This window comes from Heteronotia binoei, chromosome 7 (genome assembly GCF_032191835.1).
Source record: "Heteronotia binoei isolate CCM8104 ecotype False Entrance Well chromosome 7, APGP_CSIRO_Hbin_v1, whole genome shotgun sequence".
Classification (NCBI taxonomy): domain Eukaryota; kingdom Metazoa; phylum Chordata; class Lepidosauria; order Squamata; family Gekkonidae; genus Heteronotia; species Heteronotia binoei.
In genome coordinates this window covers 60371902-60390516 of record NC_083229.1, presented here as the reverse complement: position 1 = coordinate 60390516, position 18615 = coordinate 60371902, and the positions used below count along the sequence as shown (strand labels likewise).

The following is an 18615-nucleotide window of genomic DNA, read 5'->3' as shown; positions in this document are numbered from 1 at the left end:
CTTATCCTCAGTCCGGTGCCCTGTTTCCTCTCGACCCTCATGCTCCCTGGCAGCAACGGGGCTGCCACATTCAGAGCGGGGCTCATCTAACACGTCCCCGAGAGTCTTTTCCGAGTGCCTAACTGACTTTCTCTGCTTCTCCAGGTCAGTCACCTCAGCCTCAAGGGTACGAACTCGTTCCCTGAGGACCAGGAGCTCCTTTCATCGAGAACACATCCAAGACTTCTGTCCTGTGGGCAGATAGTCATACATGTGGCACTCAATGCAAAACACTGGAAAGCCCCCACCCCCCTGCTGGCATTCTACCTTCATGATAGCTTTTTAAAAATATACAGTCCCTTTTTAAACCCTGTTTGTTTATGTGGCTCCCTGCCTGGAGAATCTACTTACCTTATTGGGAATACAAGGAATCTGGGTTCCTGGTCCATACACAGGCCCCAGGCTAAAAGCCACAGGCCAAGAGGCCTTTAGCTCTCTGGCAAGGCACAGCTTAATAATGCAAAAAGGGTGGGGAACACAGCCACTCCTAATCAATCAGCAGCAATCACCTTCAATCACCTTCACCTTCAGCCCTTCACACGAACTCAGGAGTTTTCAGCAACTCCTCCAGCTGCTAAGGCACAAACCTCATGCTTGTAGCACTTCTCTGCTCTATTCCAGACCCCTCTGCAATGTGCTCAGTCTCTGGCAAGGCACAGTTTAATATTCCACGATTTCTCTTCATAGCAGGGAGCACTGGAACCACTTCCCTCCATCCATAACAACTATTGCCTCTGCTGGTTCCGTTACTCTGTGGGGAGTTGGAGGCTTCTCAAGGCTGAAACATAAATGGGATAAAGGATGCCCTGGGAAGCCCTCAAAGCGGCTCAAGCAAATAAAGGCAAATTAGAGCAGCCACCACTTTCAGCTTCTTGCAACTCAACCAACCGGCGCAAGCAATTCAATAAAGCCAAAGTTTTAAATTAATTAATTAAAGTTTTAATTAATGATGTGACACTGTTTTAATATGATTTAATTAGTGATTTGACTTTTTGTTGTAATCTGCCTTTAGCCCGTTTGTGGGGAGGGCAGAATATAAATCAGCTAAAATAAATAAATCAGTGTCCTAATAATAATTTGATATTTCTCCTCGGAGGTTACCTGAGAGAAATAGCATGTTTGTGAGTTGTGAAGGGATTGAGGGAAAAATCCTGAGAGAGAAACTAATACTATTTCAAGAATCTGCGATTCCTGGGTTTAGTGAGCCATTCCAAATAAAAACCATCCATCTCTCTCTCTAGCAAAGACAGCCTGTCATTTCTGTAACCTTGAATGTGTGATACTGTTACTATTCTACAGTAGAGCTGTAACTCTCCTTAGCTGTAAATAGTTGCTACATTGGGACCCCTCTTTTCTTGCCCACCAAATCACTCTTCATAAATTCTTCTAAAGAAAAGCACGTTTATTCTTGGGTTGTTGAAAGTAGATGTCAGTGTGAATCACTCCTAGAAATGTGGATAAAAGAGTAAAAATTATCTCTGATACTTGTACTTCCCTCCCCATGTCTCATCTGTAACTGAAACATTTTTAAAATATTAGCTTTATTGACCACTTGCAAACATGCAATAACCAAAAGTGCTTGGTCACTGGGTGTGATGACAGATGGGGGAACACTGAGGCAGCAGCACCCTGCTATCATTGCTACAGCTCATTTATTTCCTCCTCTTGGCTTATTTGACTCTTATAGTGCAATCCTTTGCAAAGATGCTACAGTCTAAGCCCATTAATATCAGTGGACACGGTTAATCTCACTGCCAAAGCCTAAACATCATTTCCACAAACAACCCATGTCTTTGTTTTTTGGGGGGGGGGTTTGTGCTGTAAGTTTTAGAATTTTGATGGCATTCAATGGAGGTGGGGAATTTCTTTTTGAAGATTGTGACAGCCATTGGCAGGTTGATCAAAAAGTTTTTTAATGGATTGCTCTAACTCATTAGTTAACAAACCCATTAGTTAACAAATACTTAAAATAAATAGAGGTGTTTCCTGTAGATGTTCCCAGAAGAGTAGCACAGCATCCTTTCCTGAACACTTGGGCTTCTGTTTGCAAGCCTCTCCGTTACTATTGGATGGTCCATTCCCCCTGTCCCACTCCTAATTCTTCATCCAATCTGCTCCAAATCATCTCCTCCCAAAGCTTCTGGTCTCTTTGATCCGGTTGCTGCATTTTCCTCTAATTCTATCCTTTGTATGTAAATATTATTTGGGAGGCCATATCTTTTCCCTTTGGATGGGAAAGCAGCCTAAGTAGCAGTTTTGAATGGACCAACATGCAGAGAGAAAAGGTTTGTCAGTAACCTCTCCACCAGCCCCAGAGCTAGGGGTTCTGCCACTCAAGGCAGACCCCTGCTTCACATTCTGCCCCCAAGCTCCCTTGAGGGAAATCCTCTCGCACACGCAAAGTGCACATACAGGGCACAATGACATCACTGAAAGTGATTTCATCACACAAGGCAGGTGAGCAGGGGGTGAGGGAACGACAGGTGGTGCACATTCTATGAAATTGCTGAGCAGTGAGGTTAAAATGGATAAAAGGAAGTATTTCTTCACCCAAAGGGTGATTAACATGTGGAATTCACTGCCACAGGAGGTGGTGGCGGCTACAAGCATAGACAGCTTCAAGAGGGGGTTAGATAAAAATATGGAGCAGAGGTCCATCAGTGGCTATTAGCCACAGTGGGTGTGTGTGTATATACATACATAATTTTTTTTGGGGCCACTGTGTGACAGAGTGTCGGACTGGATGGGCCATTGGCCTGATCCAACATGGCTTCTCTTATGAGTGCTGCCACACTACCAAAGAGTGCACTGTTTTAGTGGTACCCAGCACTTTCAGGTTGAAAGCTGCCGAGCAGCACCTTCCCATTGCAATGCACCTCTGAAGCTTCCAAAGAGCATAGTGCACTGTGTAGTGCTCCTCCTCCTCCTTCAAGGCAGGCTCAGAGGAGCACTCTGCAGGGGCAAAGGGGAGTAAGGGGGTGCCTGGTGGTGCCCCCAAGGCAGGGTAGTGCTCGAGCCAGCCGCCTACCCCGCCTACTCCCACACACCAGCTCCGCTCTCCACTCAGTTTTCCTTTCCTCTGACTTTTATCATAAAAACAGTCAGTGGAAAGAAGCACCATATCATCTCTTAATATGACCTCAGCCACAGTTCTCAACTGTGAATACTACAAACATGTAAATGTACAGTTCAGCATCAATATATGTTATGAAGTTGTGCAGTGGTCATCTCTTTCATCACATGTAAATACTTGTAAATACAAATAGTTGCTTTACAATGCTTTATTGTGGCCATAGTCTATTTAAATCCACATACCTGATGCAACCTGTCTTTCCCTAGAATGGTTCCTGTGTCACCTAGTATTGTCTGTACCATCTGTTGGCTTAAATAGAACATAGATTGATGTATGTTAATTCTCATATGTGTGCATGTGTCTATATGCAAACAGGCACATGTTTTTTGTGTTCTTGTGATATACTCTTAAGCCTTCAGAAAGAAGAATGCTTATACTTTGGTTATCTGAATTTCTTTTTTCTGTTCATTGCTGAGGCTTTCACAAAGCCTCTTGTTGGCATAAAAAAATGCTTGGAGTTTTCTTGTTTATCTGGTTCCAAAATATCTTTAGACTTCCCTCAGGCTGTTAAGCTAAATGAGGTTATCCTGTGATTGTTTTTTTAAATTTGTACATAAAGATACATTATGAGGAGGAAAAGGTAAAGCACATAATCTGTAATTGGGTCAATGTTCTGGACTTCACCAGTGTCAGTAGGCTAATACCAAGTCATAAATAATAAATCTTACCTTTTCCTGGAGTGTAGTTAGAGCAGCAGAGAGTATTGGATTTGCAATTGGCTACAGTTCTGGGGGCTTTCAGCCAAGAGAAATCTCTCCAGCTACTCTCTGCTTGATGGTTCCCAGAAGTGCTGTACTTATCGATCTTTTTATATTATTGATCTATACCATATACAGTATTTTCATCTTCACATTTTCTCTTCTTTTCACCCTAGTACTCAGTATGGACTGCTCTCTGGGTCACATGGAATGTTTTCATTATCTGCTTCTATTTGGAAGTTGGTGGGCTTTCAAAGGTAGGTTCAAATTAATTCCTAACTTGGGGGAAATAGTGTTGTTTTGATAACAGTCTAATGGGAAAACTAATTATTTGGTAACATACCACTAGTGATGCAGTGTCCTTTAACTGGTATTTCAGGAGTTTGTTCATTTATGTATGGGCTGTCTTATCTACTGGCCCAGTTCTTGATTCCAAAAAGGGTTAAAAGGGAAAGATCTCAATAAACATAGGCAGCAGATCCCATTTTACTCTACCTGGAGTCTACAAAATACCCTGCTCCTGATCGCATTGGCACTACCCAACGCAGTATCAACACCTGTCTCACTGAACACAAGAGACACTGTCGCTTGTTTCAGCCAGAAAAATCAGCTGTAGCTGAACATGCATTTCAAGAAGGAGACCACGTCATCCACTTTGAAAGAACTGAAGTCCTTTCTACGGTCTCACATTATCATATCCGCCTGAACAGAGAAGCTATTGAGATTTACAAACATCAGCACAATTTTAACAGAAAGGAAGAAGGCATTTTCATCCACCAATCTTGGTACCCAGCTCTGCAAAACACCCTACAGACTATAAATTGCAGAAAGTCTCAGAACAACCAGCAAATTCCACAGAATAATCAGCACAGTCAACAACCATCTTCCTTATCTTCAAACCCCTTCCAACCCTCCCAGCAATTAACACAGAACAATGGTCACATTCAACAGCCAGTTTCCTTATCACTACCCTTCCAGGAAGCCCCACCAAACAATGGGCACATCCACAAACTAATTGCCCTTTCATCACACCCCCTCCAGCCTAGAAATAGCAGCTCTCCAGCAGCCCTGGCCCCACTCAATGCACAGCAGCCAAGAAGGTCTGAGCGCCTGCTCCGGCTGCAACGCCACTGAGGATGTTCTCCGCAGCTGAGAACGAAACGTCTGGAAGGAAAACTTTCTCCAGTAGAACACGGCACTTGATCCCGAAAGATTCTACAAACCCTAATTCTGTAACTCTTACATTTAAAAGCATTATATTGCTTTAAGTGACATCTGAATATGTAAATTTTTAAAAAATCTGTATCTCTTTCCACCTGAAGTTTGTGGAAATTAAAGATTCCAGCGAAGAAGGCTAATGTTTCAGTTGGTTGAATAAATGGGTCTCGTTGGAAGAATGCTAATTCAGCCACAAACAATGCAATGCCACCATGGCTTTATCAATATGTGATTGTTTATAGTATGGATTTCTTTTTAAAAGAAATGTCTGAACTCTGAACTTGAGTCTCAGTATATGAGGGACGTAAGTTTTTAGCATGTAAAAAGTCAGTGGGTCAGGATTATATATAGAGGTGAATGAGTGGTACAGATTTGCTGCTACTTGGAATCACACATGTGGTACACCATATTTGGGGAAAGATGGCAAGTATGCAGTGATGAACTAGGTAACATCTGATGGAAAATCATTTTGTATTGTATCATTCAGTTTCGTGCCTGCGGTTTACATGTGATTTTAAAAACTAGCAAATAAAAAGGCTTTATTTATTTGTTCATTTTTATTTACAACATTTGTGTCCTGCCTTTATATCAAGATAGGACCCTCAAGCAAACATTTAACACCAAAGTTAAAACAAAATGAATGAGGGAGCAGAAGACAGAAAACAGTGATAGGGAGTGCCTTGAGACGTCTCATGAATATTTTTGGTGATGGAGGGCCCTTCACCTTTTCAGGAATTCTTTTTGACAAGTGGGAGCTGCAATGAATATTTCAGATGTTTGATGGCATTTATCCTTCAGCAGTGCTAATAGTTGTTACCCCAACACAGAGGTGGAATTCTAGCAGGAGCTCCTTTGCATATTAGGCCACACTCCCTGATACAGCCAATCCTTCAAAGAGCTTACAAGGTTCTTTTTTGTAAGCTCTTGGAGGATTGGCTACATTAAGGGTGTGTGGCCTAATATGTAAAGGAGCTCCTGCTAGAATTCCACCCCTGCGTCCAATAGCTTTACTGGAAAATGTTGCCTTTTGATTTTATATTGGGAAATTAGCAAAAAGGCAGAGCGTAGCAAGAGGTAGAGTAAAATGGGATCTGCTGCCTATGTTTATTGAGATCTTTCCCTTTTAACCCTTTTTGGAATCAAGAACTAGGCCAATAGGCCAAGAAAGGATTTGTATTCAGAAAATAATAGAAACTGACTTTTCTGGGGTGCGGTGCCTTAGGAGGTTCAGGGCTCTCCTGGGATATTGGAGTGTCTCTGCTCATGTGGAAAGACCACCCCTGTTTCAGGGCTGTTGGCCATAACACACGCTTGATTGCGGGGTGCCTCAGGGTGCGGCTCTTTCCCCAATGTTATTTAACACCTATATGCGTCCCCTCGCCCAGATTGCCCGAAGGTACGGGCTGGGTTGTCACCAGTATGTTGATGACACCCAGCTTTATCTGCTTATGGACGGCCAGCCGGTCTGCGCCCCACAAAATCTGGACCGGGCACTACAGGCTGTGGCTGGGTGGCTCAAGCAGAGCGGGCTGAGGCTAAATCCGGCGAAGACAGAGGTCCTTTGCTTGGGCCGTCGGGGTCCGGGAAGGGAAATACCCCTTCCGGTTTTTGACGGTGCGCCGCTGATTGCGACGCATAGAGTCAGGAGCCTGGAGGTACTTCTGGAGCCTTCCTTAACAATGGAGGCCCAGATATCAGCTACTGCCAAGTCCGCATTCTTCCATCTTAGGCGGGCAAGGCAGCTGGCTCCCTTCCTGGAGCGGGACGATCTAGCAACAGTGATCCATGCTACGGTCACCTCGAGGTTGGACTACTGCAATGCCCTCTACATGGGGCTGCCCCTGTGCCGAACCCGGAAATTGCAGCTGGTGCCGTACGCCGCCGCCCGGTTGTTATTGGGGCTCCCAAGGTGGGAGCACATCCAGCCGGGACTTCGGGCTCTGCACTGGCTGCCAATATCCTACCGAGTTCGATACAAGGTGCTGGTTATTACCTTTAAAGCCCTATATGGCCTAGGACCTGCCTACCTGAGGGACCGTCTCTTCCCACACGTTCCCCAGCGAGCACTGAGATCGGGAACTCAAAATCTCCTGGTTGTCCCCGGGCCAAAAGAAGCCCGTTTGAAAGCTACAAGGGACAGGGCCTTCTCCATAATGGCTCCATCTTGGTGGAACCAGCTGCTGGAAGAGGTAAGGGCCCTGCGGGACCTTACCCAATTCCGCAGGGCCTGTAAGACAGCCCTCTTCTGGCTGGCCCACAACTGACTGGCACTGAGTACTGAACACTGAACAATGAACATCGAATTTGAATCGAGCGTAACTTAAGACCGCTGAATGATTTTAATGTTTTATGTATATAACAAATGATTAGATTTTTAACTATAAATTATGTAATGTTAATTTTAATGCTTAATTTTATATTTTATGTTAGTTTTACATGTTGTAAGCTGCCCTGAGCCACCTAGTGGGAAGGGCGGGATATAAATCTCAGATAAATAAATAAATAAATAAAATAAATAGTGTCATGTCCCCATTCTGTGCGTACTCTTGAGAAGTTAGGTACTTCTTCATTTGCATTGCAGACTCAGCCATTACTAAACCAAAACCATCCTTTTCTGTATCTTCCTGCCAAATGAAGTGGAATGGGTGATGACTAGCAACGATGACTAGCAACTGTTATGTTGAGGTCCCATGCCTCTTCAACACTTAACTCTCCATAAAATTTGCCTGGTATTTTCAGTATTTATGTTTTAGTACCAGCTGAAGACTATTTTATTGCATTCTATTGTTGGCTGAGCTGATTGATGTTCTGGATTTTGCATGAATTTAGTTTATTAGACATGATAGATACAAATAGGTATTAGATACAGTACTTTCTCAGAGGTCGTTTTGCAGAAGTTATCAGAATTCATAAAGTAGTTGTACTTTCACAAAAGGTAAATAGTATTGGTACATGGGTGCTTCTTTTGCTTCTACTCAGATGAAACTAAAGATTCTCTCTCCTTTAGTGTCTCTGATATGTTATGTAAATAAATTTTACCAGCCTGAAGCATGGCAGGAAAACACACACAAATTGATATAGCATGATACATGCCTTTAAAAATAAAATAATGTAATACACTGGTAAATTGAGATCAATGTTGCCCATCCACCTGCCTCTCTTACATATTTTACTAGGTTGCATAGCTTTCATATTTTACTTCCAGCTCTGATAGCACAGGTGAGCCAGGCTGAAAGCAGTTGCAGACAATAAGATATAGCAGAAGTGGCAAGCTGTAGTTCCTCTCACCTGTGTACTCCTTATTATTGACAAGCATACATATAAATGGCTCCAGATGGAATGGAACATATAGAAACACATACATCATTCCCTAAATCTTTCTGCATATACACCAGAACTAGTTTGAAAGGGCTAGAACTACAAGCACTGTCATAATTTGACTCTACAAGGTCTGAGTCAGAAAGTCCCTGATTCAGACTTGTTACTTTTACTTGAGTTGATGAGTATGCTTCCCTTTACTGTCTCAGTTCCCACCAGAAGCATATTATGCTGAGCAGAAGGTTCCTCCTTCCGAATCCCCTGACTTTGACACAGTGGCATATCAGACCAGACTATCCCTACGCTATGATTCCAACAAGGCCCATTACGGCTCTTGCTCATACTTTAGAATGTGCTACTGGAGTGTTCATAGATGTGCTTCACTTATGCCACTGCATTTCAGAGGACTTAATTAGGAGATACTTTGCAGATGGTGCCAAAAATAGAATTTTGCAACTTCCTAGGTGACATTTACAATGACTTCATGGCATTGCATAAAAACAGTGATAAAACAGTAATATTACTTTTAAGTAGAAAATTCATTTTAATTTTATTACCCCATGATATTCTATAACTGATAGCCTTTCTGGATTATCTTTCTGGCATAAATGAATGTGATGAAGCAAAAGTGAGAACAATCACAAGTCTCTGTGCTAATGCAAAGGATTTTGTGTGATAGACAAGAAAGGAATGTAGTTTTCTTCAACATTTAGGCTAGCTGTCAAAGAAAACTACTGGAACTGGCACAGCTCTTAGTTCATCAGCTAGAGAGCAGAAGAAATCACTTTCTGCTTTAAAGCATGTTCAGTTAAAGTAGCAGAAATGAATTTCCCTGAAAAGGGTGTAGATAGCTACTTTGGGATATGAAGCATCTCCTTGACTCTCACCTCTGATGTTATCAGAACAGAGCTTTTAAGGTGGCCAGCCTCCAGCCATAGATTAGTAGATTATTAAGTATGAAGTGCTTCATTGCCTGAAATTGCCTCAATGTAAAAATCATGGAAATTTATCTTATAGTATTCTAGCCTCCCTCCCCCATCTCTCACTTAAACACAACTAGTTACACATGAGGACTTTATTACCTCAGAGGTCCATGAATGAATCAGCTTGTAGGTGGGCTAACCTTGCAGTATATTTTAGTCTTTATTTTATTAAGGTTTCATGATACAATCTCGATTGCCTAGTAGGGGTGTGCATTTGGTTCGGCCAAACCGAATTAGCTGCCGAATCACCACTGATTCGGTCATATACGGAATCAGCTGCAGCCGATTCCAATTGGGGCCCATTATGCGGCAGCCGAATACGGCTCACCGTATACTTCCGTATATTTATTCAGAAGTATACGGATGCCAATGCAAAAGGCGGAAAAGTGGCTTCTACAGCCTCAGGGGAGCTGCTTGCCTACTTTCCCGCCTTTGGTAGCCTTTTCCCGCCTCTCCTATAGCCTCCCTGGGATTAGGGAGGGGGCGAGGGGGAAGAGGAGCCCCAGCAGCCAATCCAAAGCATGCATTTGCAAAATGCATTGCAAATGCATGCTTTGCAGGGCTGTTCTGTAGCTGATGGCCAAGCCATCAGCAACATTGTTGTTCTTTTGATCTTTTGCTTACTTGGGCATCCAAGTAAGCACTGTTGTCTGGCCAATCAGAGAGCAGTGCTATTTTTTGAAACTGCTCTATGTAGGGCCAGAGAACCTTTTTAAGGAGTCTTCCTGGCTGGACTCCTCCATTGCTGCTGTGTTGCTGTGTGTTGGTTGGTGTGAGAGATTGTGCTGCTGCTGGCTGGCCCTTGGCTTTAGCTGCTGCCTGCTGCTCTCTCACTCAGCCTTACCAGACTTCCCTGGAGTAGAGAAGACAAGGTAAGACAGTCTTGGGGTTCTTGTTTTTATTTTAGTTGGTAAAAAGACTTTTTAAGACTCAGAGTCCCTTTACTTATCCAGATTTGGGTGGTAGTGGTGGTGGGGTAGCTTATTTGGGGTTAGGGGTTTCTGCTTGGGGAGGAGGCCTGGGGTGGGGTGGGGTTTGCCAATTTGCCCATATCTTAATTTAGTGAGAGGACTTTTAAAAGTGCAGTGTCCTTTTACTTCTCCTGATTTGGGTAGCTTGGATTTCTTGGGGTTAGGGTGAAGGGTTTTTTTGGGGGGGAGGGGTTGGCAAAGTTCCTGTATTGTTAAAAGTTAAGCTTTTTACTGTTTTAAAAGGATCCTGTGTTTGATTTGTTGCTGCTTGTTGTGCTTGGCCAGCTCTCCCCTTGTTGTTTGGGGCAGGGCTGGAGAGCTGGCATTTGTAGATTGTGTGTTCTGTGTCAGGGAAGCTGGCACCTGGGTGAGAGACCCAGAACCAGCAGGCTTGTTGTGTTTGGCCAGCTCTCCCCATGTTGTTTGGGGCAGGGCTGGAGAGCTGTCATCTGTAGATTGTGTGTTCTGTGGCAGGGAAGCTGGCACCTGGGTGAGAGATCCAGAACCAGCAGGCTTGTTGTGTTTGGCCAGCTCTCCCCATGTTGTTTGGGGCAGGGCTGGAGAGCTGGCATCTGTAGATTGTGTGTTCTGTGGCAGAGAAGCTTGCACCTGGGTGAGAGACCCAGAACCAGCAGGCTTGTTGTGTTTGGCCAGCTCTCCCCGTGTTGTTTGGGGCAGGGCTGGAGAGCTGGCATCTGGGTTTGCTGCAGCCAGGTCTGCAGAGCAGACCTTGAGCAGATTGTGTTTTGTGTGGCGGTGATGTTGGCAACTGGGTTTATATTGGTTTCAGGCCTGCACTGCACGGTTCATAGAGTAGATAGAGGGATGTAGTGCATTTGGGTCCTATAGAGATTATCTGGTGTGAAGTTAGGTTTGGCTTTGGGTGCCCCAGGAATTGGACCCCCTTTTGGGACTTGGGGGGTTTGTATGGGAGAGTCCCCTGCGGATTCCCTGCAGTTTTGGGGGCTCTTCCTCAAACCCCCTGCCCCCAAGTAGCCTCTAATTATGCCCTATGTTGCCATTGATTTCAATAGCCCATAGGGTATAATGGTGGAATAGTGGCACCCTCTTTGGGTGTTCCTGGAATGGGATCCCCTGGCCCAAACTTTTTGGGACATGGGGGATTTGTAGGGGAGAGTCCCCTGCAGCTCCTCTGCAAATTTGGGTGCTCTCCCTCAAATCCCCTCCCCTCCAGGTGGCTTCAAACACACCCTATTTGCCATTGATTTCAATGGCCCATAGGGAATAATGGGGCCGTATATTCGGAAATAGCCACGCATCTACCGTATATGCGGCTATTCCGACTACGGAATTCAGAAATATACGGGATTCCGAATTTTTTTCTCCTGCATACTTCCGAATCAGTGTAATTCCGAATTTATTTTTTTTTGCACATCCCTATTGAGATCTTCAGACAAGATGGTAGCTTTTTACTGTTCAGCTGATCTTGTTTGGTTTGATCTGCTTGTCCTGTAACTAAAAACTAAGGCTAAGATTGACATGTTTGTGTTATGTTCCATCTTAGGACTAGATCAGTGTTGGTATATTTTATTCTTCTTTTATGTGAATGTTGGCTTTCTAGAAGGAAAACAAAATACATTATACTGAATATAAGTTTTCTATTCAGCTGAGCTAGACTGAAGAACAATGAAGAGATGCCTGGCTCGTTCCTTCTCTTTCTCTAATGCACCTACTGGTGGCAGCTGGTGGCAATTCCATTTGTATAGCTGTCACCAAGAAATGCTGATTGCTTAATTTATCAGGAAAAGAGTAACTATGCAGTTTAATCTAGACAAAATGATGCACAAAATTATCTATAAGAGACTGTCCCTGAAGGTAGGCTAAAAGCTTTAGCTAGTTCAAAATATCACAGCCCATATCATAACAGGGAATAACAACAATTAACATGCAACACCATTTCTTTCCCATTTACACTGAATTCTAGTCTGTTTCTAGATCCAATACAAAGTGCTATTATTTGACCCTTAAAGCCCGCTGAAGCAGCCTGTCGGTCACTTCCGGGTTCCTGTCCTGCATCTCGACCTGTGTTATTAGTGACAGGCTGCTTCGGCAGGCCGCTGCGCCGGCCCCCTGGGTCCCACAACGATGGGACCGATGCCACAGGGACGGGCTCAAAGCACTCTATAACCCCTCAAAAGAACAGCAGTCTAGCTCACTTCCCCCGAGCCCTGCCGCCATAAGCCTCAAGGGGGCTCATTTTGCGGCATCTCCCGGCAGGAGGGTGGCACCCGCACGGGACACATATCAAATGAAAGAGGGGGCGCAGGGCTATCAGAAACAGCTGGCGGAGGGAAATGATGTCATTTGGGGGAAATGATGTCACAGGAAGTGATGTCACTTCCTGCTTCTGGCAGGTGGCGCGGGGGAAATGATGTCACAGGAAGTGATGTCACTTCCTGTTTCCGGCGGTGGCATGCCGTCACCGGAAGTGACGTCACTTCCTGTTTCCGGCGACGCGCTCACATCATTCCCCCCTCAAGGTGTCCCTGGCTGGCCTCCAGCTATTACAGCCACCCTACCTGTGGCAGTGAATTCCATGTGTTAATCACTCTTTGGGTGAAGAAGTACTCCTTTATCTATTCTAAGTCTACTGCCCATTAACTTCATTGAGAGTCCATCAGTTCATATGCAAGCTATCACTAGAATCTGCCTCCATTCCCAAGGACTGTGAGAAGGGGAGAAAAGTACTTATTTCTTTACCTTCTCTGTCCTGTGCATAATTTTGTAAACCTCTGTCATGTCATTCCTCACTCCTGTTTCTCAAAGCTAAAGAGCCCTAACCTTTTTAAATCTTTCTTCATAGTGAAAGTATTCCATCCCCTTAATCATTTTAGTTGCCCTTTTCTGCACCTTTTCCAATGCTGTAACATCTTTTTTGAGCTATGGTAACCAGAACTGTACACAGCATTCCAAATGAAGCCTCACTGTAGATTCATACAGGGGCATTATGATACTGGATGATTTGTTTTCAATTCCCTTCCTAATAATCCCTAACCCTGTATTTGCCTTTTTAATTGAAGTTGCATACTGAGTTGACATCTTCAGTGAGTCTACCATGACTCCCAAGATCTCTTTCTTGGTCAGTTAGCACAGTTTGGACCCCATCAATGTAAATTTATATAGGATATCTTGATCAAATGTACATTACTTTGCAACTTGCCCTCGTTGAACCTTATATGCCATGTTCATCAGTGTATGTACTAATTCTGTTTTTCTTAATGGATTCCACTGATTTACCCAATATTTACATTAGACTGACTAGCCTGTAATTTCTTAGATCTCTGAAACAGTTTTTTTAAAATTCGGGGGTTCTCTAGTTACCTTCCAGTCCTTGGGAATGGAGGCAGATTCTAGTGATAACTTGCATATTTTTTTCAGGACAGTCACAAGTTCACATTTGGATGTACGCCATCTGGGCCTAGTGATCTGTAAATTTTTAATTTGTCCATCAGTTGTAGGACCTCTTCTCTCATCACCTCAATTCCACTCATGTCCTTAGACACCTGGCATGAAACCGCAGTTTTGGAGTGGGCAAGCACCTCACATCTTCCACAGTGAAGACAGAGGCAATAAATGTATTCAGTTTCTCTGCTATGTCGCTTTCATCCTTCAGTAACCCTTTTGTCCCTTGGTCATCCAAGGGCCCCACAGCCTCCCTGGCTGGTTTTCTGTTTCTAATGCATTTAAAAACATTTTTATTGTTGATCTTTATTAAATAAATAAACTTTGTTTGGTAGAGAAATAGGAAATGGGTAGAATTTACCCGTGTGAAGAAATTAGTCTTTGTTTTACTTAGGGTGCATTCATACTACACTAAATAATGCATTTTGCAACTAAATTTTTACTGTGTACGAATAGCAAAAATCCAGTTCCAAAACACATTATTTAGTGTACTGTGAATGCACTCTTACTTTTAAAAAGTTGCCACTCTGCAGATGCTTCTAGAGCAGTAGAGAGGCAACAACAACAAAAAAGCAAATGCTGTTTTGAGTTTTATCTTATTTGAATCCTTTTCTCTAGTATTTCAACCAGTACAATGGAATTCTTTGGATCTTTGTTCAGGGTGGTGAGAACCAGAGAGGATTATGAGGAACTCCAAAGGGATCTGTTGAGGCTGGGTGAGTGGGCGTCAACATGGCAGATGCGGTTCAATGTGGCCAAGTGCAAAGTAATGCACATTGGGGCCAAGAATCCCAGCTACAAATACAAGTTGATGGGGTGTGAACTGGCAGAGACTGACCAAGAGAGAGATCTTGAGGTCATGGTAGATAACTCACTGAAAAAGTCAAGACAGTGTGCGTTTGCAATAAAAAAGGCCAACGCCATGCTGGGAATTATTAGGAAGGGAATTGAAAACAAATCAGCCAGTATCATAATGCCCCTGTATAAATCAATGGTGCGGTCTCATTTGGAGTACTGTGTGCAGTTCTGGTCACTGCACCTCAAAAAGGATATTATAGCATTGGAGAAAGTCCAGAAAAGGGCAACTAGAATGATTAAAGGGCTGGAACACTTTCCCTATGAAGAAAGGTTGAAACGCTTGGGACTCTTTAGCTTGGAGAAACATCGACTGCAGGGTGACATGATAGAGGTTTACAAAATAATGCATGGGATGGAGAAAGTAGAGAAAGAAGTACTTTTCTCCCTTTCTCACAATACAAGAACTCGTGGGCATTCGATGAAATCGCTGAGCAGACAGGTTAAAATGGATAAAAGGAAGTACTTCTTCATTCAAAGGGTGATTAACATGTGGAATTCACTGCCACAGGAGGTGGTGGCGGCCACAAGCATAGCCATCTTCAAGAGGGGTTTAGATAAAAATATGGAGCAGAGGTCCATCAGTGGCTATTAGCCACAGTGTGTGTGTGTGTGTGTATATTAAAAAAAAATATGCCACTGTGTGACACAGAGTGTTGGACTGGATGGGCCATTGGCCTGATCTAACATGGCTTCTCTTATGTTCTTAGATAGATCCCAGCAGGCAGCCATGTTGGTCTGAAGCAGTAGAACAAAGAGTCCAGTAGCACCTTTAAGACCAAGAAAGTTTTATTCAGAATGTACGCTTTCGTATGCATGTATACATCTGCAGACAATGGAATGGGGTATAGTGAGCAGAGCTGCATATAGCTGGTAAACAGTGGTTAAGAATGCAAAGTGGTACAAAGTAAGAATCGAATGGCAAAATAGTGAAATTAACAAATTGAAATAACATTTGGTCTGGCTAGCATTTGTGTGGGAAACCAATAAAACAGTGACATGTCAGAATTGGAGAATAAGCTTTATCACCTTATGACTTTCCCAACATCATTGTTGATCTTTTAGAACAGGGGTCCTCAAACTTTTTAAATAGGGGGCCAGTTCACTGTCCCTCAGACTGTTGGAGGGCCGGGCTGCCGTTACTGTACAAGGCCGCGGGCCGTCAGTTCTCCGCCTTCTGCATCTCTCTCCCTTCCCCACACCACACACCCCGGCCTGGGAACTCACCTCACCTTGGTATCACCTCACACTCTGTCTCCACCGCCTCAGTCCAGTGCCGGAAGTGTGTGTTGCTAACACAAGTTTAGGTCGAACGTCACTTCCGCTCTGATTTTGCCATAACCCGGCGGGCCGCATAAACGTCCTCAGCCGCGGGCCGCATCTGGCCCACAGGCTATAGTTTGAGGACCCCTGTTTTAGAACCTTGGTGTTCTTAAAAGCAGGTATTTTCTACTTAAGTCTTCTCTTTGGTTTTAAACAAAATAAAACTCTTGGTGCTTCTTGTAATTACTAAATTTGTTGTCAGAACTGACTACTTAAACATGATGAGGGAGCCCAGGGGTGTTTAGAGGATTTTATTTAATGACTGCAATATTAATCTTACCTTTGTGGAGATGAGAGGAAAATGCTAAAGAAAGGAGAAATTTTAGTCTTGAAAGAAATGAAGACTCTTGTTTTCCGAAATCAATGTTTCTGAGAATTGCCTAAGTGTTGAATGATATGCATGAATTATTTAAGGCTCTTTTGTTTAAATGTACAAAAGTCAAGTTATCCTTGCAGTGCGACACATTGTCAATTGCTAGCAATTTCCTATGTTTGTGAAAACCACAGGCAGCAATTTACAGGAAAGATTAGGGCTGTTACTATACAATGTGTGACATTTTCTTGATTTAAACTGTCATTCTGAAAAGCTGTTAACCGAGATCTAGAGTTGAAGTGAAGATATAAAGTTTAGTAGAGGGCTTTTTTAAAAAAAATCTAAAATTGAACTCTATTTTTTGCTTGTTAAGAACCCAGCCTGTTGCGACTGGTATTGAAGCATTGTTTGCATACAGAATTGCATTTTCAAAGAAATTTTACATGATCTATTTTTGGCATTCATGTGATGTGGCAGTGTATGCTACAGTGCTGATACTTTGCATCTCATAAATACAATAGTATATTTCTTAACCATTACTACTGTTGTAAAGATATGTCAGAAATTTGATTGTAAATCAAGATGGGTAGCCATGTTTAATTTGTTTGTAGTAGCAAAAAAAAGCAAGAGTCCAGTAGCACCTTAAAGACTTTAAAAAATTGTGGCAGGGTGTGAACTTTTGTGAGTCATTGCTCACTTCCAGTAACACGCGCAAAAGCTTATATCCTGCCACAAATTTTGTTAGTCTTTAAGGTGCTACTGGACTCTTGCTCTTTTCTATTTATCATAAATATTTCCAGCAACTGTCACCAAAACAATATACAATGATTTTGTCTCATGATGTCTTTCTGCAGATAATGCTTTGGAATGTTGTTTTTAGATAGTTAGAAACAACTCCTAAACTTCACCAGCTATTTTCTTATTGGCTTTATATTAATTTAGTTTCAAGTTTATTCACAGCAAAAGCCAGCAAAACAATACAAATATTGGCTTTATATTAAAATTTCAGTAATGAATTTAAATTATTTTAAGAAGTAGTTGTGCAGGCCTCAGATTCAATGGAGCTCACAGGAGCACAGCTCCTGAACCTTTCTGAGAGTTCCACCTCCTCCTTCTGAGAGTTCCACCTCCTTGTCCATTGAATAGTAAGTGCAGCTGCATAGCAATCCCTGGATGAGCTCTACCACCTATTTTTTCTACAAAATGACCCCTGATGTGTCAATTTCCACCGTTTGGGATAGATTTCTGACATAATAAAGTAACTAACTCAGAGTGGAAAGCTAACTTATGTGGGGAAAGTATATATCACATCACATATGGAAAGGTATAGTGGTTGGCTGGAAAAGGGGCAAGAGATCGACAATAACTGTATGAATTTCCCTTCATGCTTTCCATCCTGCATTTCCAATGGTGTTTCCCTAGAGTTTATATCCTAAGTAATGTCTCATAGCTTATCCCAAAGTGTTCCTTCTTAGTTGATGCCTTCAGCAGCTCTACAGCTACAGTCGAACTTGTTTGCTTCAGGAAAGGATAGCCTCAAGCAGATTTTCTGAATTGGTGACAGAAATGTTCTAAATAAATAAATAGCAGGTTGTCCCTCTCAGGGCTTTCAATTGTCTTGTCTTCCACCAAACATAAAGCCATGGTTTATTGCACTTCATGTTTTCTTGAATTTATCTTTATCAGCAGAGTTCTTTTCTCTTACTGCTTCCATTTTTATACACACAATGCACAGAACTTGCAACCTCCAAACCCCATACTGTCTTCTCTCAGTGGCACCTTCTGCATGCACAGCTCACTGAACATACTCCAGAGAATCAGAGCAGTCCAATAAAAAGTAGATGTTTTGCCCCTTCCCTCCTTCTCTTCCAGCTCCACATTGAACCATATATGTGTTGGAGGGGGGGGCAGACAGCACCTCCCAGCAGTGGGAACTGGCATTGCTGATGCAGATAATTCATCTTTGCAAAGCCCCCCCCCACCAAAAAAAAAATCCACCACTGTTTCCCCCAAAAAAGTTAATCAAAGAAAGAAAAAGATTTAAGCCCAACAATGCTGCTGATTGCCTCACTGCACTGGGTGCAACTGGCCGAGGCAAGCTCAGAGACTTGGCCATTTTATAAAATGTAAAGAGACTTTGTCCCCATGTCTGCCTTGTCTCCTGCAACTGCATCTGATGGGACCTGGTGCTTACAAACATGAAAGTTTTGGGGGAAGCTCTTAAGAAAAAGCCCCACTGAAACCACCGGTTATGCCCATGCAGTACTTTCCCTTCAGTTGCAAGCACAGCAAAGCATTCCCCCAGGAGAATGCAGAAGGGGGTGGGCAGAGGAGTGGTCTC

General features: G+C 43.1%; 1 protein-coding gene across 4 annotated transcripts in view; it reads left to right on the top strand.

Moving 5' to 3' along the window:
• Nucleotides 1-18615, top strand: part of NKAIN3 (sodium/potassium transporting ATPase interacting 3) — a 470064-nt gene that overhangs the window by 190589 nt on the left and 260860 nt on the right. For 3 of the 4 annotated variants that reach the window (XM_060243713.1, XM_060243714.1, XM_060243711.1), the window contains exon 3: nucleotides 4047-4127. The exons of the other annotated variant lie outside the window; for it this stretch is intronic. In XM_060243713.1, the coding sequence (XP_060099696.1) occupies nucleotides 4047-4127 (81 nt within the window). The remainder of the gene's footprint in view (nucleotides 1-4046; nucleotides 4128-18615) is intronic. 4 annotated transcript variants of the gene reach the window in all.